This window comes from Haemorhous mexicanus, unplaced genomic scaffold (genome assembly GCF_027477595.1).
Source record: "Haemorhous mexicanus isolate bHaeMex1 unplaced genomic scaffold, bHaeMex1.pri scaffold_221_ctg1, whole genome shotgun sequence".
Classification (NCBI taxonomy): domain Eukaryota; kingdom Metazoa; phylum Chordata; class Aves; order Passeriformes; family Fringillidae; genus Haemorhous; species Haemorhous mexicanus.
In genome coordinates this window covers 9,751-33,087 of record NW_026776048.1, presented here as the reverse complement: position 1 = coordinate 33,087, position 23,337 = coordinate 9,751, and the positions used below count along the sequence as shown (strand labels likewise).

Genomic DNA, 23,337 nt, shown 5'->3' with positions numbered 1-23,337 from the left:
GTCCCCAAGACCGAATCTTTTAGGGAGGAGCCACAAACTGAGGCTCAGCCCTGACTGGAGTCACTGGGAGCACTGGGAACACTGGGAATGGGGTGTTCAGCCCCAAATCCTGTATTGAGGAGCCATAAACCGAGGTTTGCTCTGACCAGGGGCACTGGGAGCACTGGGAATGGGGTGCTCAGCCCCAAATCCTTCAGGGAAGAACTACAAACCGAGGTTTGCTCAGACTGGGAGCACTGGGAGCACTGGGAGTGGGGTGCTCAGCATCAAACCCTTTAGGGAGGAGCCACAAACTGGGGCTCAGTCCTGACTGGAGTCACTGGGAGCACTGGGAGCACTGGGAATGGGGTGCCCAGCCCCAAATCCTTCAGGGAGGAGCCACAAACTGGCTCAGCCCTGACTGGAGTCACTGGGAGCACTAGGAGCACTGGGAGTGCTGGCAATGGGGTGCCCAGCCCCAAATCCTTCAGGGAAGAACCACAAACTGAGGTTTGCTCGGACTGGGAGCACTGGGAGCACTGGGAGTGGGGTGCTAGCATCAAACCCTTTAGGGAGGAGCCATAAAGTGAGGCTCAGCTCAGACTGGAGTCACTGGGAGCACTGGGAGTGCTGGCAATGGGATCCCCAGCCCCAAATCCTTTAGGGAGGAGCCACAAACTGGGGCTCAGCCCTGACTGGAGTCACTGGGAGCACTGGGAGCACTGGGAATGGGGTGTTCAGCCCCGAATCCTTTAGGGAGGAGCCTCAAACTGGCTCAGCCCTGACTGGAGTCACTGGGAGTGCTGGAAATGGGGTGCCCAGCCCCAAATCCTTCAGGGAGGAGCCACAAACCGAGGTTTGCTCTGACTGGGAGCACTGGGAGCACTGGGAATGGGGTGCTCAGCCCCAAATCCTTTAGGGAGGAGCCCCAAACTGGGAGCTGCCGTTCCCCCGCCCGTGTCATCCCAGTGGGGGAAACTGAGGCACGGAGCGTTTCGGGGGTAATTTCTCCGAGCTGCAGCTGCCGAGCCGAGGAGCTGCGAGCGGCTCCCGGTGCGGGCGGCGCAGCTCCGCCGGCAGCGCCGCCGTTCGCGGGCAGGACGCGGCTCCTCCCGGGGGCCCGGGGCTGGCGCCGCTCTCATTTCGCTCCCCCCGCTCGTTCGGGGGAGGTCAGCGCTCCTCGGCTCGGCTCCGATTGAGGCCGCGGCGCCGCGGGCACCGGGGATTGGCGGAGCCGAGGAGATGCGGAGATGGAGCCGAGCTGCGGGGGGAGGCACCGGGAGGGGGGGGGCTGCGGGCAGGGGGAGGGGGAGGGGCTGGGGGCGCTGAGTGACCCCAGGACTCGCTTTGGGCTCCCAGCGTGTCCCAGTCCGTCCCAGTAAAAGGAGCAGAAGCTCCCAGTGTGTCCCAGTCCATCCCAGAATAAGGAGCAGAAGCTCCCAGTCCATCCCAGTATAAGGAGCAGAAGCTCCCTATGTGTCCCAGTGAAAGGAGCAGGAGCTCCCAGTGGGTCCCAGTCCATCCCAGTATAAGGAGCAGAAGCTCCCTATGTGTCCCAGTGAAAGGAGCAGGAGCTCCCAGTGGGTCCCAGTCCATCCCAGTGAAAGGAGCAGGAGCTCCCAGCATGTCCCAGTATAAGGAGCAGAAGATCCCAGTCCATCCCAGTATAAGGAGCAGGATCTCCCAGGGTGTCCCAGTCCATCCCAGTATAAGGAGCAGGAGCTCCCAGCATGTCCCAGTATAAGGAGCAGAAGCTCCCAGTCCATCCCAGTATAAGGAGCAGGAGCTCTCAGTGGGTCCCAGTCCATCCCAGTATAAGGAGCAGGAGCTCCCAGTCCATCCCAGTATAAGGAGCAGGAGCTCCTGGGCTCGTGCTCCATCAGGGGATGCAGAGCCCGGGGGGCTGGGGGGGGACAGGGACCCTGTCCGGGGTCACAGCTCGGGGACAGACCCTGCCCAGGGCTGAGTAGCTCAGGGAGGAGCCCTGAGCCAAGGGTCAGCCCTGAGGGGAGTCACTGGGAACACTGGGAGCACTGGGAGCAATGGGAATGGGATGTTCAGCCCCAGATCCTCCAGGGAGGAGCCCCAAACTGAGGGTCAGCCGTGACTGGAGTCACTGGGAGCACTGGGAGCACTGGGAATGGGGTGTTCAGCCCCAGATCCTCCAGGGAGGAGCCACAAACTGAGGGTCAGCCGTGATTGGAGTCACTGGGAGCACTGGGAGCACTGGGAATGGGGTGTTCAGTCCCAAATCCTCCAGGGAGGAGCCACAAATTGAGGTTTGCTCTGACTGGGAGCACTGGGAGCACTGGGAATGGGGTCCTCGGGATCAAACCCTTTAAGGAGGAGCCATAAAGTGAGGCTCAGCCCTGACTGGGAGCACTGGGAGCACTGGGAATGGGGTGTTCAGCCCCGAATCCTTCAGGGTGGAGCCCCAAACTGAGGCTCAGCCCTGACTGGGAGTACTGGGAGCGCTGGGAATGCTGGGAATGGGGTGTTCAGCCCCAAATCCTGTATTGAGGAGCCCCAAACCGAGGCTGAGCCCTGCCCGGAGTCACTGGGAGCACTGGGAACACCGGGAATGGCTACCCCGGTCTCAGCCGCGCCAGCCGCGGGCAGCCCCGGGCGGAGGGAGGCGATTTCTCATTCCAGCTCCAATTCCTCTCCCGCACGAGGCGATTTTTCTCTCCCTCCTTTCACGCCGTCACTCCAGCTGACAGCTACACTGTGTAGCTCAGCCCTGGACGGGATTCGGTGCCACATTCCCGCTGTAAATCTCCCGGCCTGGCAGCGCTCCCTTTCACTCCCGGCCCGCCTGATAAATATTCATTTCATTGGGGGATTTCTCATTTCTCTCTCTCTCTCTCTCTCTTTTTTGCAGCTCGTTCCTCTCATTGGCTTCATCAGCGTGGGACTGGGCAGTGCAGTGCTGTACCTGCTGCGCTTGGCACTGTACAGCCCCGATGTCAGGTACGGCTGGGCACACCTGGGCACACCTGGGCACACCTGGGCACACCTGGGCACACCTGGGCACACCTGGGGCTCACCCCACATCCCCAGAGAGCATGGGGGTTGGGGAAATGTGGGGCCAGAGGTGCCCAGGGGGCACCTGGTGTGGCTGGCACTGTACAGCCCCAATGTCAGGTACGGCTGGGCACACCTGGGCACACCTGGGCACACCTGGGCACACCTGGGCACACCTGGGGCTCACCCCACACCCCCAGAGAGCATGGGGGTTGGGGAAGTGTGGGGCCAGAGGTGCCCAGGGGGTACCTGGTGTGGCTGGCACTGTAGAGCCCCGATGTCAGGTACACCTTGGCACACCTGGGCACACCTGGGGGGTCACCCCACACCCCCAGAGCATGGGGAGCTCAGCCCAGGGCTGGCAGCAGGTGCTGGCATGGCCAGAAATGTGAGACCAGAGGTGCCCAGGAGGCACCTGGTGTGGCTGGCACTGTCAGGTACAGCTTGAGGTGCCCTGGGCACACCTGGGCATCCTTGGGCACACCTGGGGCACACCTGGGGGTTCACCCCACACCCCCAGAGCATGGGGAGGGAGGAACTGTGGAGCCAGAGGTGCCCAGTGTGGTTGGCACTGTACAGCCCCGATGTCAGGTACACCTTGAGGGCACACCTGGGCACACCTGGGGCACACCTGGGCACACCTGGGGCTCACCCCACACCCCCAGAGAGCATGGGGGTTGGGGAAATGTGGGGCCAGATGTGCCCAGGGGGCACCTGGTGTGACTGGCACTGTACAGCCCCGATGTCAGGTACACCTTGGCACACCTGGGCACAGCTGGGGGGTCACCCCACAGCCCCAGAGCATGGGGAGCTCAGCCCAGGGCTGGCAGCAGGTGCTGGCATGGCCAGAAATGTGAGACCAGAGGTGCCCAGGGGACACCTGGTGTGGCTGGCACTGTCAGGTACACCTGGGGCACACCTGGGCACCCCTGGGCACACCTGGGGGTTCACCCCACACCCCTAGAGCATGAGGAGGGAGGAACTGTGGGGCCAGAGGTGCCCAGTGTGGTTGGCACTGTACAGCCCCGATGTCAGGTACACCTTGAGGGCACCCCTGGGCACACCTGGGCACAACTGGGAGTCTCCTGGGGGCTCACCCCACACCCCCAGAGCATGGGGGTTGGGGAAATGGGGGGCCAGAGGTGCCCAGGGGGCACCTGGTGTGGCTTGGCACTGTAGAGCCCCGATGTCAGGTACAGCTTGGCACAGCTGGGGCCCCTCCTGGGCACACCTGGGGCACACCTGGGGGGTCACCCCACACCCCCAGAGCATGGGGGGCTCAGCCCAGGCTGCTGGCATGGCCAGCCACAGCTCCAGGGTGAACGATGGGGGGGGGAAATCCACACACAAATATTTCCCAGATGGAAAATTCTGCTCTTGGCAGCACCAGCAGAAGGGGGGGGGGGGGGGGGGGGGGTGGAAAAAGGCGGGGGGGATGGGAAAAGGGGGGGGGATGGAAAAAGGGGGGGGCAACACGAGCTGCTGTCCCCAGGGACCCCTCCCACGGCTCTGCTGCCCCCCCAGCCCCCCAGGGCCGGGACAGGATGTGAAGTTTGGAAAGGCTCCAAGGGGAGCTGGGGACGGTGCTGGGGGGGCTGGGGGCACTCTGGGGTGGGGACAGTGGGGGGGGGGGTCTCCAGGTGCTGATGTCTCCCCCCCCCCCCCCGTCACCCTCTCCCAGCTGGGACCGGAAGAACAATCCTGAACCCTGGAACAAGCTGAGCCCCACAGACCAGTACAAAGTGAGCACTGGGTGAACTGGGGGGGGGGGGGGGGGTGTGGGGGGAGGTAATTTTTGGGCACTTTTAGGGCAGTTTTAGGACACTTTTAGGGCATTTTTAGGGCAGTTTTTGGGCAATTTTAGGGCACTTTTAGGGCATTTTTGGGCACTTTTGGGGCACTTTTAGGGTAAAACAGGAAGGGGAAAGGGGGATCAGCCCTGGAGCAGGACACCCCAAATGTTTGTGCTTAAATTTGGGGAGGGGGCACTGGGTGACACCAAGGCCAGGCTGCAGTGACACCGGGGGTCTGCAGGGACACTGAGGGGGCTGCAGTGACACCGGGGGGGCTGCAGTGACATTGTGGGGACTGCAGTGACACCAGGGGGCTGCAGGGACACCGGGGGGGCTGCAGTGGCACCGGGGGGGCTGCAGGGACACCGGAGGGGCTGCAGTGGCACTGGGGGGGCTGCAGTGGCACCGGGGGGCTGCAGTGACATTGTGGGGACTGCAGTGACACGGGGGGGGCTGCAGTGGCACCGGGAGGTTGCAGTGACATTGTGGGGGCTGCAGTGACACTGGACAGGCAGCAGTGACATCGAGGGGGTTGCAGTGACACTGGGGAGCTGCAAGGACATCGGGGGGGCTGCAGTGACACTGACAGGAATCCACGACCCCCCCTGACCCCCCTCCCTCCCTCCTGCAGTTTCTGGCAGTTTCCACTGACTACAAGAACCTCAAGAAGGAGCGGCCCAGCTTCTGAGGCACCTGGAGGAGGAGCCCCCCACAGCCCCCCACCCCCACCGGAAACCCCCCCCAGCCCCCCAAACCCCCCCCAGCCCCCCCAGCCCCCCCAAGCCCTGGGGCCGTGTCCCCCCCCCCCCAATAAATCTCAGCCCTGGGGGTGCCCCTCACCCTCAGCTCGTGCTGGCGTTGGGGATAAATTTTGGGGTGGGAAGGGGGCAGCAAACTGAATCCTTTGGGGTTTTCCAGAACCTGGGCATGGGGGGGACATCACTGGATCCTTTAGGGGTTCCCAAAAACTGGAAGAGGGGACAGCACTGGATCGTTTATGGTTTCCTGGGAGCAGGAAACTGGATCCTTTAGGGTTTCCCAAAACCTGGGAAGGACAGCTCTGGATCCTTTGGGATTTCCCAGAGTTGGGGACAGCTCTGGATCCTTTGGGTTTCCCAGAGTTGGGGACAGCTCTGGATCCTTTAGGGTTTCCCAAAACCTGGGAGGGACAGCTCTGGATCCTTTGGGGTTTCCCAGAGTTGGGGACAGCTCTGGGTCCTTTGGGGTGTCCCAGAGTTGGGGACAGCTCTGGGTCCTTTGGGGTTTCCCAGGAGCAGCAAACTGGATCTTTTAGGGTTTTCCAGAGCCTGGGGTGGGTGGGGGGAGCAGCTCTGGATCCTTTAGGATGTCCCAGAGTTTGGGGACAGCTCTGGATCCTTTGGGGTTTCCCAGAGTTGGGGACAGCTCTGGATCCTTTGGGGTTTCCCAGAGTTGGGGACAGCTCTGGATCCTTTAGGGTTTCCCAAAACCTGGGAGGGACAGCTCTGGATCCTTTGGGGTTTCCCAGAGTTGGGGACAGCTCTGGATCCTTTGGGGTTTCCCAAAACCTGGGAGGGACAGCTCTGGATCCTTTGGGGTGTCCCAGAGTTTGGGGACAGCTCTGGATCCTTTGGGGTTTCCCAGAGTTGGAGACAGCTCTGGATCCTTTGGGGTTTCCCAGAGTTGGGGACAGCTCTGGATCCTTTGGGGTTTCCCAGAGTTTGGGGACAGCTCTGGATCCTTTAGGGTTTCCCAGAGTTGGGGACAGCTCTGGATCCTTTGGGGTTTCCCAGGAGCAGCAAACTGGATCTTTTAGGGTTTTCCAGAGCCTGGGGTGGGTGGGGGAAGCAGCTCTGGATCCTTTAGGGTGTCCTGGAGTTTGGGGACAGCTCTGGATCCTTTGGGGCTTCCCAGGGACAGCTCTGGATCCTTTGGGGTTTCCCAGAGTTGGGGACATCTCTGGATCCTTTGGGGTGTCCCAGAGTTGGGGACAGCTCTGGGTCCTCGACGTTGTCCCAGAGCCACGAACACGGGAGATGCTCGCTCTCCCCCCCGGGCAGGGCTGGGCAGGGGGTGTCACATCCCGCTGGCAGCAGGACAAGCCCTCGGGGCTGTTTCCGCTCTCTCACGCCCCTGGGTCCCCCCCCGGCCCCTCTGGAGCCGCGAGGGGTGGAGGGGTCACAGCCACACGGGGGAGGGACGGCCTGGAGCCCCTGGAGGACGTGACACGGGACAGAGCCCGGCTGGGCACCGCGAAAAGGGGAGGGGACAGAGCCCGGGCTGTGCCCCCACTGCACCCCACACGCTCCAGGGCTCGGCAGCACCCCCTGCCCTCCGAGCCCCACCAGGATGGGGAAACTGAGGCACCAGAGCCTCGCTGAGGGGCTCCGGGGACCCCTCCCCAACATCCCCCTGCCCTCAGAGCCCACTGGGGGAAGCACCAGGGGTGGGGAAACTGAGGCACGAGAGCCCTGGGGTTCCCAGTACAGCACTGAGGGGCTCTAGGGACCCCTCCCCAACATCCCCCTGCCCTCAGAGTCCACCGGGGGAAGCACCAGAGGAGGGGAAACTGAGGCACAAGACCCCCCCGGGGCTCCTGGTACAGCACTGAGGGGCTCCAGGGACCCCTCCCCAACATCCCCCTGCCCTCCGAGCCCCACCAGGATGGGGAAACTGAGGCACCAGAGCCTCGCTGAGGGGCTCCAGGGATCCCTCCCCAACATCCCCCTGCCCTAAGAGCCCACTGGGGGAAGCACCAGAGGAGGGGAAACTGAGGCACGAGAGCCCCGGGGCTCCTGGTACAGCACTGAGGGGCTCCAGGGACCCCTCCCCAACATCCCCCTGCCCTAAGAGCCCACCGGGGGAAGCACCAGAGGAGGGGAAACTGAGGCACGAGAGCCCCGGGGCTCACGGCAGGGCACTGAGGGGCTCCAGGGACCCCTCCCCAACATCCAGCACAGCACCCACGCAGCTCCAAAGCTCTGCCCCCACTTTTATTAGCGACCCCTCCCCATAGAAAAGTGCAAGATGAGGCTGCAGCAAGCCCAGGCAGGTTCTGGGGGGTCTCTGCACCCGAACACTGAGAGCAGGGGGGGCAAAGGTGACAACAGGGGACAAGAGGAGGAGGAGCAAAGGCAGAGGGCGGCTCTGAGGCTCTGTGTGCCCCCTCCCCAGTGCCCCCAGGCTGGCAGGAGGGCCCTGCCCCCCTCAGTGGTCGCTGAAGCCGGGCATGGGGAAGGCACGGGCCAAGGTCTTGATGAGACCCCCGGGGCTCCTGGCACTGAGGGGCTCCAGGGACCCCTCCCCAACATCCAGCACAGCACCCACGCAGCTCCAAAGCTCTGCCCCCACTTTTATTAGCGACCCCTCCCCATAGAAAAGTGCAAGATGAGGCTGCAGCAAGCCCAGGCAGGGTCTGGGGGGTCTCTGCACCCGAACACTGAGAGCAGGGTGGGTGGGCAGGGACACAGCACCCGAAGGTGACAACAGGGGACAAGAGGAGGAGCAGCAAAGGCAGAAGGCGGCTCTGAGGCTCTGTGTGCCCCCTCCCCAGTGCCCCCAGGCTGGCAGGAGGGCCATGCCCCCCTCAGTGGTCGCTGAAGCCGGGCATGGGGAAGGCACGGGCGAAGGTCTCCACGCGCTGCCGGAGCTCGCTCAGGCGCCGCTGCGTCTCCGGGTCCTGCAGCAGGAAAGTCTTGAACTCCTGGAGCTTACCTGGGGGGGGAGGGCACAGGTGAGCACCAGGGCAGCTCCAGCCCTGCCCCAGGTACCCACAGCAAGGGGGTGGCATCGGGCTGGGGAGCAGGGCTGGCACAAGGGGAGAAGAGGCACCAGGAAGGTGGAAATGGAAGAGGAGCCCCCCATGGCTCACTGGTTTTGCCACCTGGTTTTTTGGGAAGCTGGGCTGGCACCACAAGGGGAGAAGGGGCACCAGGAAGGGGGAAATGGGGGGAGAGGGGAGCAGGGCTCACTGGCTTTGCCACCTGGCCTGGGCAGCAGGGCTGGCACCAGTCTGGGGAGCAGGGCTTGGCACCACAAGGGGCTGAGAGGCATCCAGGAAGGGGGACATGGGGGGAAATGGAGGGAAATATGGGGGGAAATGGGAGCCCCACCATGGCTCACTGGTTTTGCCACCTGGTTTTTGGGGAGCAGGGCTGGCAGAAGGGGAGAAGGGCTGGGGGGCACCCAGGAAGTGGGAAATGGGGGGACAGGAGCCCCCCCATGGCTCACTGGTTTTGCCACCTGGTTTTTGGGAAGCAGGGCTGGCACCACAAGGGGAGAAGGGCACCCAGGAAGGGGGAAATGTGGAGAGAAGCCCCCCCAGGGCTCACTGGTTTTGCTCTTGACGTCCAAGGCCAGGGCGATGCCCTCGTCGATGAACTCCACCACCTTCTGGAAATCCTCCTCCCGGAACTGGCGGGAGGTCAGGGCGGGGGCACCTGGGGACAGAGCCCGTCAGGGACAGCAGGGACAGCACCACTGGGGGGGCACCAGCCCCACAAGGGGCTCTCACAGTCCCAGCCCCCCATGGGGGTCCCTGAGTCCCAGCCCCACAAGGGGTTCCCTGGGTCTGAGCCCCCCAGAATGTCCCTGAGTCCCAGCCCCCCAGGGGGCTCACAGGGTCACAGCCCCCAAGGGGCTCCCTCAATCTCAGCCCCCCAAGGGGCTCATGGGGTCCCAGCCCCCCATGGATGTCCCTCATTCCCAGCCCCCCAAGAGGGTCCCTCCTTCCCAGCCCCCCAAGGGGCTCACAGGGTCACAGCCCCCCATAGATGCCCCTCATTCCCAGCCCCCAAAGAGGGTCCCTCCTTCCCAGCCCCCCATGGATGCCCCTCATTCCCAGCCCCCCAGGAAGCTCCCTGGCTCCCAACCCCTCACTGTGCCTCCCCAAGGGGCTCCCCAAATTCTTCTCCCCCCAAGATCCTTCCCCCTTTCCACCCAACCCCATCCCCAAATTCCCACTCCGAGGGGCTGAAGCAGAGCGGGTTTGCTGTGGGGTGAGGCCCCCCAGGCCCCCGGGCAGGGTGTGTCCCTCACCCAGGCGCAGCCCCCCGGGGGTCAGGGCACTCCTGTCCCCTGGGCACGTGTTCTTGTTGGCCGTGATGGAGACGAGCTCCAGCACCCGCTCTGCCCGCGCCCCGTCCACGCCCTTGGGCCGCAGGTCCACCAGCACCAGGTGGTTGTCGGTGCCACCTGGTGAGGAAAGGACAGGGGTGAGGGTCCCTGAGCACCCCCAGACCCCTCTGCTGTCCCTCTTCTGCTCTGCTGTGCTGTTTGTTCAGTCTCACCCCCACTCCTCTGCCCCCCAACCCCCCTGCACATCCCACTGCTGGCCTGAGATTGAGCAGAGCCACTTGTCCCCATCATGGCTCACCCTTCCTTGTTCCCACCATGGCTCACCCCTCCTTGTCCCCACCATGGCTCCTCCCTCCTTGTCCCCACCATGGCTCACCCCTCCTTGTCCCCACCATGGCTCACCCTTCCTTGTTCCCACCATGGCTCACCCCTCCTCGTCCCCACCATGGCTCACCCCTCCATGTGCCCACCACGGCTCACCCCTCCTTGTCCCCACCATGGCTCACCCTTCCTTGTCCCCATCATGGCTCCTCCCTCCTTGACCCCAAAGCAGCGGGGTCAGAGCCTCACCTGACACCAGGGTGTCCCTCGTCCCCAAAACTGCAGGGTCAGAGCCTCACCTGACACCAGGGTGTCCCTTGTCCCCAAAACAGCGGGGTCAGAGCCTCACCTGACACTAGAGTGTCCCTTGACCCCAAAGCAGCGGGGTCAGAGCCTCACCTGACACCAGAGTGTCCCTTGTCCCCAAAACTGCAGGGTCAGAGCCTCACCTGACACCAGGGTGTCCCTTGTCCCCAAAACAGCGGGGTCAGAGCCTCACCTGACACCAGGGTGTCCCTTGTCCCCAAAACAGCGGGGTCAGAGCCTCACCTGACACCAGGGTGTCCCTTGTCCCCAAAACAGCGGGGTCAGAGCCTCACCTGACACCAGGGTGTCCCTTGTCCCCAAAGCAGTGGGGTCAGAGCCTCACCTGACACCAGAGTGTCCCTTGTCCCCAAAACAGCGGGGTCAGAGCCTCACCTGACACCAGGGTGTCCCTTGTCCCCAAAACAGCGGGGTCAGAGCCTCACCTGACACCAGGGTGTCCCTTGTCCCCAAAGCAGTGGGGTCAGAGCCTCACCTGACACCAGGGTGTCCCTTGTCCCCAAAGCAGCGGGGTCAGAGCCTCACCTGACACCAGGGTGTCCCTTGTCCCCAAAGCAGTGGGGTCAGAGCCTCACCTGACACCAGGGTGTCCCTTGTCCCCAAAACAGCGGGGTCAGAGCCTCACCTGACACCAGGGTGTCCCTCGTCCCCAAAACTGCAGGGTCAGAGCCTCACCTGACACCAGGGTGTCCCTTCTCCCCAAAGCAGTGGGGTCAGAGCCTCACCTGACACCAGGGTGTCCCTTGTCCCCAAAACAGCGGGGTCAGAGCCTCACCTGACACCAGAGTGTCCCTTGTCCCCAAAGCAGCAGGGTCAGAGCCTCACCTGACACCAGGGTGTCCCTTGTCCCCAAAGCAGCGGGGTCAGAGCCTCACCTGACACCAGGGTGTCCCTTGTCCCCAAAGCAGCGGGATCAGAGCCTCACCTGACACCAGGGTGTACCCTCTCTGCAGCAGCGCCTGTGCCATGGCCTTGGCGTTCCTCAGCACCTGCTGGCAGTACTCCCTGAAGGCTGGGGAGCTGGCCTGGAGGGGGACATCCCATCAGCACAGGGGACACCCCATCAGAACAGGGGACACCCCATTAGCACAGGGGACACCCCATTAGCACAGGGTGGACACCCCATCAGGACAGGGGACACCCCAACAGCAGAGGGGGACACCCCAACACCCCATCAGCACAGGGGACACCCCAGAGCACAGGGGACACCCCATCAGCACACAGGACACCCCATTAGCACAGGGGGGACATGCCATAGACCAGGGGACACCCCAACACCCCACAGCACAAGGGGGACACCCCACAGACCAGGGGACACACCCCATCAGCACTGGGGACACAGGACACCCCCTCCCCAAGCCCCTCACCCCGCCAGACCTGTTTGAGGGCCACAGCCACGGCAGCAATGGCGTGGTTGTGGGGGCCCCCCTGCAGGGAGGGGAACACGGAGAAGTTGATCCTGTCCTCCAGGTCGTACAGCGTCTCCTTGCCCGTCTTCTTATCCACCGAGCGCACGCCCTTGCGGTAGAAGATCAGTCCTGACCTGGTGGCAAGAGACATTGTCACCTGTCCTCCCCAGGGGGGACACCTGCAAGGGGCTCCCTCAGTCCCAGCCCCCCAAGGGGTTCCTTCAGTCCCAGCCTCCCAAAGGGGGTCCCTGGGTCCCAGCCCCCCCAAGGGGCTCCCTGAATCCTTCATTCCCAGCCCCCCCAAAGGGCTCACAGGGTCCCAGCCCCCCATGGAGGTCTCTCAGTCCCAGCCCCCCAAGGGACTCCCCCATTTCCAGCCCCCCAAGGAGCTCCTTCAGTCCCAGCCCCTCACTGGGGCTCCCTCATTCCCAGCCCCCCTGAATCCCTCAGTCCCAGACCCCCAAGGGGCTCACAGGGTCCCAGCCCCCCAAGGGGGTCCCTCAGTCCCAGACCCCCAAGGGGCTCACAGGGTCCCAGCCCCCCAAGGGGGTCCCTCAGTCCCAGCCCCCCATGGAGGTCCCTCTATCCCAGCCCCCCAAGGGGTTCCTTCAGTCCCAGCCCCCCAAGGGGGTCCCTCATTCCCATCCCCCATGGAGGTCCTTCAGTCCCAGCCCCCCAGGGGTCTCCCTCAGTCCCAGCCCCCCAAGGAGCTCCCTCATTCCCAGCCCCCCCAAGGGGGGGTCCCTCATTCCCAGCCCCCCAAGGGGGGTCCCTCATTCCCAGCCCCCCAAAAGGGCTCACAGGGTCCCAGCCCCCCATGGAGGTCCCTGGGTCCCAGCCCCCCAAGGGGGTCCCTCAGTCCCCCCCCCAGGGTCCCGGGGGTCTCACCTGGCCCCCCGCAGGGTCTTGTGCGTGGTGCTGGTGACAACGTCCGCGTGCTCGAAGGGCGACGGGATCACCTTGGCGGCCACCAGCCCGCTGATGTGGGCCATGTCTGCCAGTAGGTAGGCCTTGACCTCGTCACACACCTGGGGACACCAGGGTCACCTGCTGGCCCCAGAGCCCCCCCCCGAGCCCCCCAAGCCCCCCACGTACCCTCCTGATGCGGGCGTAGTCGATGAGGCGGGCGTAGGCGCTGGTGCCCGCGATGATCAGGCGGGGACGGAAGAGCCGCGCTGTCACCTCCAGCTGGGCGTAGTCAATCAGGCCTGTGGCGGGCTGGGAGGGACAGACAGACGGACAGGCAGGTCAGACAGAGCAGGGAGGGACAAGCAGACAGGTCAGACAGACTAGGGAGGGACAGACAGACAGACAGACAGATTGGTCGGTCCAGGGATAGCCGCGCTGTCACCTCCAGCTGGGCGTAGTCAATCAGGCCTGTGGCGGGCTGGGAGGGACAGACGGACGGACAGGCAGGTCAGACAGAGCAGGGAGGGACAGGCAGACAGGTCAGACAGACCAGGGAGGGATGGACAGACAGGTCAGTCAGTCCAAGGATGGACAGACAGGTCAGTCAGCCCAGGGACAGACAGGTCAGTCAGTCCAGGGACGGACAAACAGATAGACAGGTGAGTCAGTCCAAGGACAGACAGACACATTGGTCGGTCAGTCCTGGGCTAGATCGATAGACAGAGTGGTCAGTCAGTCCAGGGACAGGCAGACAGGTCAGTCAGCCCAGGGACAGACAGACAGACAGATACACTGATCAGTTCAGGGACAGGCAGACAGGTCAGTCCAAGGACGGACAGACAGACAGGTCAGTCCCGGGACAGACAAACTGATCAGTCCAGGGACAGGTAGACAGGTCAGTCAGTCCATGGACAGACAGGTCAGTCCAGGGATGGACAGACAGACAGGCAGACAAGACAGATCAGTCAGTCCAGGGATGGACAGACAGACAGGTCAGTCAGCCCAGGGACAGGTAGACAGGTCAGTCAGTCCAGGGATGGACAGACAGACAGGTCAGTCAGTCCAGGGATGGACAGACAGGTCAGTCAGTCCAGGGATGGACAGACAGGTCAGTCAGCCCAGGGATGGACAGACAGACAGACAGGTCAGTCAGCCCAGGGACAGGCAGACAGGTCAGTCAGTCCAGGGATGGACAGACAGACAGACAGGTGACCTTGGGGACACCTCAGGGCTCCCCCCAGACCCTCCCTGCCCCCAGCTCACATCAAGCTTGTAGGGCATGGACTCGAAGAAGATGGAGGTGGCCGAGATCCTCTTGACATCGGTCATGTAGCCGTGGGTGAGGCTGGGGATGGAACAGGGATAAAACGGGGATGAGATGGGGATAAAACGGGGATAAAATGGGGATGAGATGGGGATAAAACAGGGATGAGATGGGGATAAAACGGGGATGAGATGGGGATAAAATGGGGATAAAACGGGGATAAAATGGGGATGAGATGGGGATAAAACAGGGATGAGATGGGGATAAAACAGGGATGAGATAAGGATAAAATGGGGATGAGATGGGGATAAAATGGGGATAAAATGGGGATGAGACGGGGATGAGATGGGGATAAAACGGGGATAAAATGGGGATGAGACGGGGATGAGATGGGGATAAAACGGGGATGAGATGGGGATAAAATCATGGGATGTTCAGGGGAGTTGGAAAGAAAGGTTGGGCCTGGGAAAATCTTAGGGTGGGCCCTGGGAAGATGGTCCCCCAATTCCCCCAATTCCGCATGTATTGGCCCTACATCCCAATTCCCAACCCCCAATCCTCAATCCCCCAGCCCCCACACACTGGCCCCCATCAGGCAGGTCCAATTCCCCAAATCCCAATTCCCCAATCCCAATTCCCCCAGTTCCCCAATCCCCACGTAATGGCCCTACATCCCAATTCCCCAATACCCCAATTCCCAATCCCCAAATCACCAGTCCCCCAATTACCAACTCCCAATCCCTAATTCCCCAATCCCCCTAACTCCCAATCCCCAATTCCCCAATCCCCAATCCCCCAATCCCCAACTCCAAATTCCCCAACTCCCAAATCCCCAACCCCTGAATTCCCAATCCCCCAATCCCCAGACCCCAAATCCCCAATTCCCCCAACTCCCAAATCCCCAATTCCTCAATCCCCAACCCCTGAATTCCCAATCCCCAACTCCCAATCCCCCAAACCCCCAACTCCCATTCCTCCAATCCCAATCCCCCAATTCCCAGCTCCCAATCCCCAATCCCCAGCCCCCAGCCCCCCCAGTCCCCACGCACTGGCCCCCGTCGGGCAGGTCCCAATCCCCCAATCCCAATCCCCCAATCCCCAATCCCCAATCCCCTGATCCCCAATCCCCTGATCCCCAATCCCAATCCCAATCCCCCAATCCCCAGCCCCCAGAGTCCCCACGCACTGGCCCCCGTCGGGCAGGTCCCATTCCCCCATTCCCCCATTCCCAATCCCCAATCCCAATCCCAATCCCCAATCCCCCAGTCCCCAGCCCCCATGCACTGGCCCCCGTCGGGCAGGTCCAATTCCCCCATTCCCAATCCCCAATCCCCCAGTTCTCAGCTCCCAATCCCAATCCCCCAATCCCCAATCCCCAGCCCCCCCAGTCCCCACGCACTGGCCCCTGTTGGGCAGGTCCCACTCCCCCAATCCCAATCCCCCAATTCCCAGCTCCCAATCCCAAATCCCCAGCCCCCAGCCCCCCCAGTCCCCACGCACTGGCCCCCGTTGGGCAGGTCCAATTCCCCCATTCCCAATCCCCAATCCCCCAGTTCTCAGCTCCCAATCCCAATCCCCCAATCCCCAATCCCCAGCCCCCAGCCCCCCCAGTCCCCACGCACTGGCCCCTGTTGGGCAGGTCCCATTCCCCCAATCCCAATCCCCCAATTCCCAGCTCCCAATCCCAAATCCCCAGCCCCCCCAGTCCCCACGCACTGGCCCCCGTCGGGCAGGTCCAATTCCCCCATTCCCAATCCCCAATCCCCCAGTTCTCAGCTCCCAATCCCAATCCCCCATTCCCCCAATCCCCAATCCCCAGCCCCCAGCCCCCCCAGTCCCCACGCACTGGCCCCCGTCGGGCAGGTCCAGCCCCATCAGGCGCTCGTGGGGCTGCAGCAGGGCCGTGTAGGCGGCCAGGTTGGCCGGGGAGCCCGAGTAGGGCTGGACGTTGACGCCCCAGCGCGCGGGGTCCAGGTCGAACGTCTCCAGCGCCCGCCGCTCGCACAGCAGCTCGATCTGATCCACCACCTCGGCACCCCCGTAGTACCTGGGGACACCAGGGCGTCACCAAGTGTCCCCACGGCCAGCCCAACCACAGGGGAGCGATCTGATCCACCACCTCGGCACCCCCACAGTACCTGGGGACACCAGGGCGTCACCAGGGGGTCCCTGGGGCCAGCTCAACCACAGGGGAGAGATCTGATCCATCACCTCAGCACCCCCACAGTACCTGGGGACACCAGGGGGTCACCAGAGGGTCCCCACGGCCAGCCCAAACCCATGGGAGCGATCTGATCCACCACCTCAGCACCCCCACAGTACCTGGGGACACCAAGGTGTCACCTGGGGGTCCCCACTGCCAGCTCAACCACAGGGAAGTGATCTGATCCACCACCTCGGCACCCCCACAGTACCTGGGGACACCAGGGCGTCACCTGGGGGTCCCTGGGGCCAGCCCAACCACAGGGGAGAGATCTGATCCACCACCTCGGCACCCCCACAGTACCTGGGGACACCAGGGTGTCACCTGGGGGTCCCCACGGCCAGCCTGACCCCATGGGAGTGACCTGATCCATCACCTCGGCACCCCCACAGTACCTGGGGACATCAGGGGGTCACCAGGGGGTCCCTACTGCCAGCCTGACCCCATGGGAATGATCTGATCCACCACCTTGGCACCCCCACAGTACCTGGGGACACCAGGGCATCACCAAGTGTCCCCACGGCCAGCCCAACCCCATGGGAGCTATCTGATCCACCACCTTGGCACCCCCGTAGTACCTGGGGACAACAGAGGGTCACCAGGGCATCACCAGGGGGTCCCTGTGGCCAGCCTGACTGCATGGGAGTGATCTGATCTATTACCACAGCACCCCCGTAGTACCTGGGGACAACAGGGGGTCACCAAGTGTCCCCACGGCCAGCCCAACCCCATGGGAGCGATCTGATCCACCACCTCGGCACCCCCACAGTACCTGGCGCCACCAGGGCGTCACCAGGGGGTCCCTACTGCCAGCCTGACCCCATGGGAGTGACCTGATCCATCACCTCAGCACCCCCATAGTACCTGGGGACACCAGGGGGACACCAGGGCATCACCAGGGGGTCCCCACGGCCAGACCGACCCCATGGGAGCGATCTGATCCACCACCTTGGCCCCCCTGTACTACCTGGGGACACCAGGGGGTCACCAGGGGGTCTGCACTTGTTGTGATTTCAGGATTTACCTCAGAACCTCGGGTCCCTCCCCTAACAATTCCCTCCCAGGTGTGTCAGTCACCTCTCCGTTCCCCTCCCAGCACTGTCAGTCCTGCAATTCCAGAGTGATTGGCAGATTCCAAGGATGCCCTCCACCCCCGGGGGGCACTGGGCCATCCAGGTGTCCTTTGTCCCTTGGGACCTCCCCTCCTGTACCTGGCTGCTGGCTCCCTACCCCTTCCCTGCCCCTCTCCCCGGGGTTAGAAGGAGCAGCACCCACGGGGTTCAGGAGTTCTGTTGGAGCTGGTGCTGGGTTCAGAGAACAAAGCTCTGGATCCAAACCCTCCATCAGAACCGACTCCTTTCCTTCCCTATCACCTTAAAGCTTCTCCACAGAGGGAAACCTGAGGAGCAGCCCCTGTTACAGGGGAAGCTCCATCCTGCAGCCACCAGAGCTCCTGCACGCCTGGACCTGTCCCCACGTGCCCAGCTGCAGCACCCAGCCAGCCAGAAGTATCTCTGGGGTGAGTCAGAGGGACAGACAGTGAGAGGGAGGGACAGACAGGGAGGGACAGACAGTGCCGCTATTTCGTTCAGCACCGAGGGCCAGACAAGCTGAGGCATCCACCCAGCTAAATTGGTAAAATTCCAATCTACTGGCACCACAACGAGCGGCTGCCCCGGTCCTGCAGCCCCAGAGGAGACTCCGGAGCTCCCAGAGCCCCAAAGAAAATGGAGAAGCTTTAGGGCGATGGGGAAGGAAAGGAGTCGGTTCTGATGGAGGGTTTGGATCCAGAGCTTTGTTCTCTGAACCCAGCACCAGCTCCAACAGAACTCCTGAACCCCGTGGGTGCTGCTCCTTTTAACCCCGGGGAGAGGGGCAGGGAAGGGGTAGGGAGCCAGCAGCCAGGTACAGGAGGGGAGGTCTCAAGGGACAAAGGACACCTGGATGGCCCAGTGCCCCCCGGGGGTGGAGGGCATCCTTGGATCTGCCAATCACTCTGGAATTGCAGGACTGACAGTGCTGGGAGGGGAAAGGAGAGGTGAGTGACACACCTGGGAGGGAATTATCAGGGGAGGGACCCGAGGTTCTGAGGTAAACCCTGAAATCACCACAACAGGTGGGGGTCACCAGGGGGTCCCCACTGCCAGCCCGACCCCAGGGGAGCGATCTGACCCACCACCTTGCCCACCCTGTGGTACCTGGGGACAGGAGGGGGTCACCCTGATATTTTCTAAAAAATCCTCTTTGCCCAAGGTGGATCTGTTGAGGCCTCTTAATAAATCCCTGTTTGTTCCTTAGCTCTGTTCCAGGTCAACCTTCACAAGGCATCACCACTGGGGAGCCCCCAGTCCATCCCTGGATGTCTCCTGCAGCTGAAGCCCAGTGCCCCCCCAGCCCACTCCCCACTTTACCTCTTCCCAGGATACCCCTCCGAGTATTTGTTGTTGAGGCAGGAGCCCAGGGCCTCCAGCGCTGCCCGGCTGCAGAAATTCTGGGGGGGAAAGGTGGATGGGAATCAGAGCAGCCAAACCCCCTAAAAAGGGGGTACCCCAGGCCTGACCCCACCCCGTGGGCACCAGGCAGGGGCCAAGGCTGGTGGCAGTGGCTGTGCCAGCCCTGGGGACTTTGGGGTGGACAGGGGGATGGGGGTGAGCTGGGGTCAGAGGGGGACACACGACACCAGGATGGGGGTGAGGAGGAGCAGGATGGAATTGAGACCCCCAGGGGTGATGGAGGTTGGGGAAGGGGCACACAGGGGAGAACACGGACACTGGGACAGGGATGGGAATCAGAGCAGCCAAACCCCCTAAAAAGGGGGTACCCCAGGCCTGACCCCACCCCGTGGGCACCAGGCAGGGGCCAAGGCTGGTGGCAGTGGCTGTGCCAGCCATGGGGACTTTGGGGTGGACATAAAGCCCATGGGGGTGGGGGGGAGCTGGGCTGGGGTCAGGGGGGGACACACAACACCGGGATGGGGGTCCTGGTGCCCATCTGGGGGTGAGGAGGGGGAGCAGGATGGAATTGAGAACCCCAGGGGTGATGGAGAGTGAGGGAAGGGGCACACAGGGGAGAACACGGACACTGGGACCCCCCCAGTGGGGACTGGGACAGGGATGGGAATCAGAGCAGAAAAACCACCCTAAAAAGAGATCCCCAAACCCGACCCCAACCCTGCTCAACCCCCCCAAACCCGACCCCACCCCTGCCCACGCCCCCAGCCCCACCTCCGAGGCGATGAGCTCCAGCCCCCGGCACTGCCGATCCTTCTCCTTCTGCACCAGGCTCCAGAGCTCGGGGTCGCTCTGGGCCAGGCTCTCCTGGCCCGTCCAGCCCGGGCAGTGCCCGGGGGCAGCGGCGGCAGCAGCCCCGTGCTGTGCCCGCCGGCTGCCGGTGCCCAGCCGGGCCCCCCAGCGCTGCAGGCTCTGCACAGAGAGGGGGGGACAGGCTGTGACCCCCGGAGCCCCCCGAGGCCCTGCCAGCACCTACGGGTGACAGTGGCAGGTGGGACAGCCCCAGGATCTGTCCCCAGTCACCCTGCAAGGTATGGGCACCCCAAGGACCCCACGGGGCACATGGGGACCCCCCAAGGAGTCCACAGGGCCCATGGGGACCCCAAGGGGCACACGGGGACCTCAAGGATCCCACAGGCACATGGGGACCCCAAGGACCCCACGGGGCACATGGGGACCCCCTAAGGACACCACAGGGCACATGGGGAACGCCCAGAGCTCCACACAGGGTGCATGGATACCCCAAGGGGCACATGGGGACCCCACGGGGCACACGGGGATCCCCCAGAGTCCACACATGGGGACCCCAAGGACCCTACAGGGCCCATGGGCACCCCAATGACCCCACGTGGCACATGGGGACCCCAAGGGGCACACGAGGACCCCAAAGACCCCACGGAGTACATGGGGATGGATCCCCCAGAGTTCCACACATGGGGGACCCCAAGGGGCACATGGAGACCCCAAGGACCCCACGGGGACCCCAAGGACCCCACAGGGCACATGGGGACCCCCAGAGCTCCACACAGGGTGCACGGGGGCCCCAAGGGGCACACGGAGACTTCTCCATGGTCCCCCCAAAAATGCACGGGGACCCCACAGGGCACATGGGGATCCTCCCAAGGGCCCATAAGGCACATGGGGACCCCCTCAAAGTCCTCACAAGGACCCCCAAAGACACTTGGGGATCCTCCCAAGGGTCCCAAAAGGCACATGGGGACCCCACAGGGCACATGGGGACCCCCCAAAGACCTCAAAAAACCCACAAGGAGCCTTGAAAACATTTGGGGATCCTCCCAAGGGCCCCATACGGCACATGGGGACCTCCAAAGATCCCACAGGGTACATGGGGACCCCCTCAAAATTCCCCCCAAGGCACACAGGGACCCCCAAAACCACCTGGGGTTCCCTCCAAGGCCCCCACAAGCCACATGGGGACCCCCAAGGACCTCACAGGGCACACAAGGACCCCCAAAACCCCCCAAGGACCCCCAAAAACCCCAAAAGACACACGAGGACCCCAAGGACCCCACAGGGCACATGGGGACCCCCTCAAGCTCAGGGTCCCCAAGGACCCCCAAAACTCCCCAAGGATCCCCAAAACCACCCGGGGACCCCCCCCCCCACGCTCCGGTGCCCAGCTGGATTCTCACCCACGGGACCCCCCCTCGTTGTGGCTGTGGGGGGATCCCACCCGTGCACCCCCGGGGGGGCCCCCGGTGCCCCCCGGTGCCCGGTGCCGGGTGATGTAACCGCGGCCGCCCCATTGCATCACCCGCGGGGCCGCGGGCACCGGGCAGGGGCCAAGGCCGGTGGCGGGGCCGGGACCGGCCCCCGGGACTTTGGGACGGACGCAAAGTCCGCGAGGGTGGGGGGGAACCGGGCCGGGGTGGGGGGGGACACACGACACCGGGATGGGGGTCCCGGTGCTCAGAGCGGGGGAGGAAGAGGAGCGGGATGGAATTGAGATCCCCGGGGGGAAGGGTACAAAGGGGGGGAACGGGGGCACCGGGACATCCCCCCGGTAACGGGGAGCGGGACCCCCCCACCGGGGACCGGGATCGTTGTGCCATCGGGGCTGCAGCACCGGGACACCTGCGAGCACCGGGAGCCACAGGGAACGGGACCTGTTGGGGTTCCGGGACTCCCCCTCCGGTCACCGGGACTTCCCGTGCACCGGGAGCCCCGGTGAGTGTCCCCTCCCCCCGTGTACCGGGTACCGGGACCCCTGTGAGCACCGAGAGCCACCGGGAGCCACCGGGACTGCAGCACAGTGTGGGCACCGGGACCCCTGCGAGCACCGGGAGCCACCGGGAACGGGACTCGTTTGGGTTCCGGGACTCTCCCTCCGGTCACCGGGACTTCCCGTGCACCGGGAGCCCCGGTGAGTGTCCCCTCCCCCCCTCCGCGTACCCCGGGACTGTCCCGCCCGGGCACCGGGACCCCTGTGAGCACCGGGAGCCACCGGGGCCGCAGCATCCAGCGCGCACCGGGGGATGCGGGAACCGGGGATCCTTACCGGGAACCGGGGATCCTTACCGGGAACCGGGGATCCTCACCGGGGATCCCCACCGGGAACCGGGAACCCTTACCGGGGATCCCCACCGGGAACCGGGAACCCTTACCGGGGATCCTTACCGGGAACCGGGACCCCCCCCCCGCGGGCACCGGGCCCCCTCCCAGCCCCGATTCTCACCGTGCCCAGGCGGAGCGGCCACATCTCGCTCTGCGCTGCACGTGGGTCCCGGCCGGGTCCCGGTTCCCGGTCCCGGTCCCGGTCCCGGCCCCCCGCTTGGCCCCGCCCCCACGCGCGCGCTGCCGGGAGGGCGGAGCCACCGGAGCCGCGGGGCCGACGGGAAACTGGAGGGCCGAGACCTCCCCCACCCCCCCCAACCGGGGTCAGCCCGGTCCCTGCGCCCCCAGCCCGAATTTTGGGGGTCCTTGCACCCCCATCCTTAATTTTGGGGTCCTCCATCCCCAATTTTAGGGTCCCCATCCCGAATTCTGGGGTCCCCAGCCTCGCACCCCCCATCCCCATCTGGGGTCCCCCATCCCTGCACTCCCCATCCCTAATTTTGGGGTCCTCGCACCCCCCATCCCTAATTTTGCTCCCCCGTCCTTGCACCCCCACATTCCTAATTTTAGGGTCCCCCATCCCTAATTTTGGGGTCCCCTATGCCTGCACCCCCCATCCCGAGTTTTAGGGTCCCCCATCCCTAATGTTGGGGTCCCCCATCCTTGCACCCCCACATCCCGATTTTTGGGGTCCCCTATGCCTGCACTCCCCATCCTTAATTTTGGGGTCCTGCACCTCCCATCCCTAATTTTGCAGTTCCCCATCCCGAATTTTAAGGTCCCCCATCCCTAATTTGGGGGTCCTCTATCCTTGCACCCCCCATCCCAATCCTGGGGTCCCCGATCCTTGCACCCCCCATCCCTGATTTTGGTTCTCCATCCCTGCACCCCCCACCCCTAATTTTGGGGTCCTTGCACCCCCAATCCCTAATTTTGGGGTCCCTCATCCCTGCACCCCCCACCCCTAATTTTGGGGTCCTCGCACCCCCCATCCCTAATTTTGGGGTCCTTGCACCTCCCCCAATCCCTAATTTTGGGATCCCTTATCCCTGCACCCCCCACCCCTAATTTTGGGGTCCTCGCACCCCCCATCCCTAATTTTGAGGTCCTTGCACCCCCCCAATCCCTAATTTGGGGGTCCCCCATCCCTGCACCCCCCAATCCTTAATTCCGGGGGTCCCCCCACCCCCAGTCGGGTCGGGACCAACAAAATCCTTTTTGTTTTCCCAGCCTTTTTTTTTTTTTATTTTTCACTTTTTTTCCATTTTAATTTTCTTTACAAAACAAAAACCAAACCAAAAAAGATGGAGAAGCCCCTCCCTCCCCGAGAGGAGGGGGCAGGAGGACTGAGCCCCCCTCCCCCCCCGAGCACCCTGATGTGCCCCCCCAGAGGTGACACCGCCCCCCAGTACCCCCCCAGCATGGGGGGGGGTCCTGCCTGCACCCCCCCAGCTGCATTTGGGGGGGGTCT

At 63.8% G+C, this 23,337-nt stretch overlaps 2 protein-coding genes across 2 annotated transcripts; one reads left to right on the top strand and one right to left on the bottom strand.

Annotated features, from left to right (window-relative positions):
- Nucleotides 1–2,467: 2,467 nt before the first annotated feature.
- Nucleotides 2,468–5,544, top strand: LOC132322960 (NADH dehydrogenase [ubiquinone] 1 alpha subcomplex subunit 4-like 2). The gene is made up of 4 exons (XM_059837726.1): nucleotides 2,468–2,749; nucleotides 2,861–2,949; nucleotides 4,685–4,745; nucleotides 5,428–5,544. Exons 1-4 carry the CDS (start codon nucleotides 2,561–2,563, stop codon nucleotides 5,482–5,484), a joined length of 396 nt encoding a protein of 131 aa, XP_059693709.1. The 5' UTR covers nucleotides 2,468–2,560; the 3' UTR covers nucleotides 5,485–5,544.
- Nucleotides 5,545–7,747: 2,203 nt separating this feature from the next.
- SHMT2 (serine hydroxymethyltransferase 2) lies at nucleotides 7,748–22,129 on the bottom strand. The gene is made up of 12 exons (XM_059837725.1): nucleotides 21,988–22,129; nucleotides 19,506–19,703; nucleotides 18,693–18,772; nucleotides 15,925–16,125; nucleotides 14,078–14,159; nucleotides 13,001–13,123; nucleotides 12,794–12,933; nucleotides 11,874–12,039; nucleotides 11,422–11,521; nucleotides 9,813–9,968; nucleotides 9,107–9,214; nucleotides 7,748–8,489 (listed from the first exon to the last, which is right to left on the bottom strand). The coding sequence occupies exons 1-12, from the start codon at nucleotides 22,009–22,011 to the stop codon at nucleotides 8,362–8,364; spliced, it is 1,506 nt and encodes a 501-aa protein (XP_059693708.1). The 5' UTR covers nucleotides 22,012–22,129; the 3' UTR covers nucleotides 7,748–8,361.
- Between the last annotated feature and the right edge of the window lie 1,208 nt (nucleotides 22,130–23,337).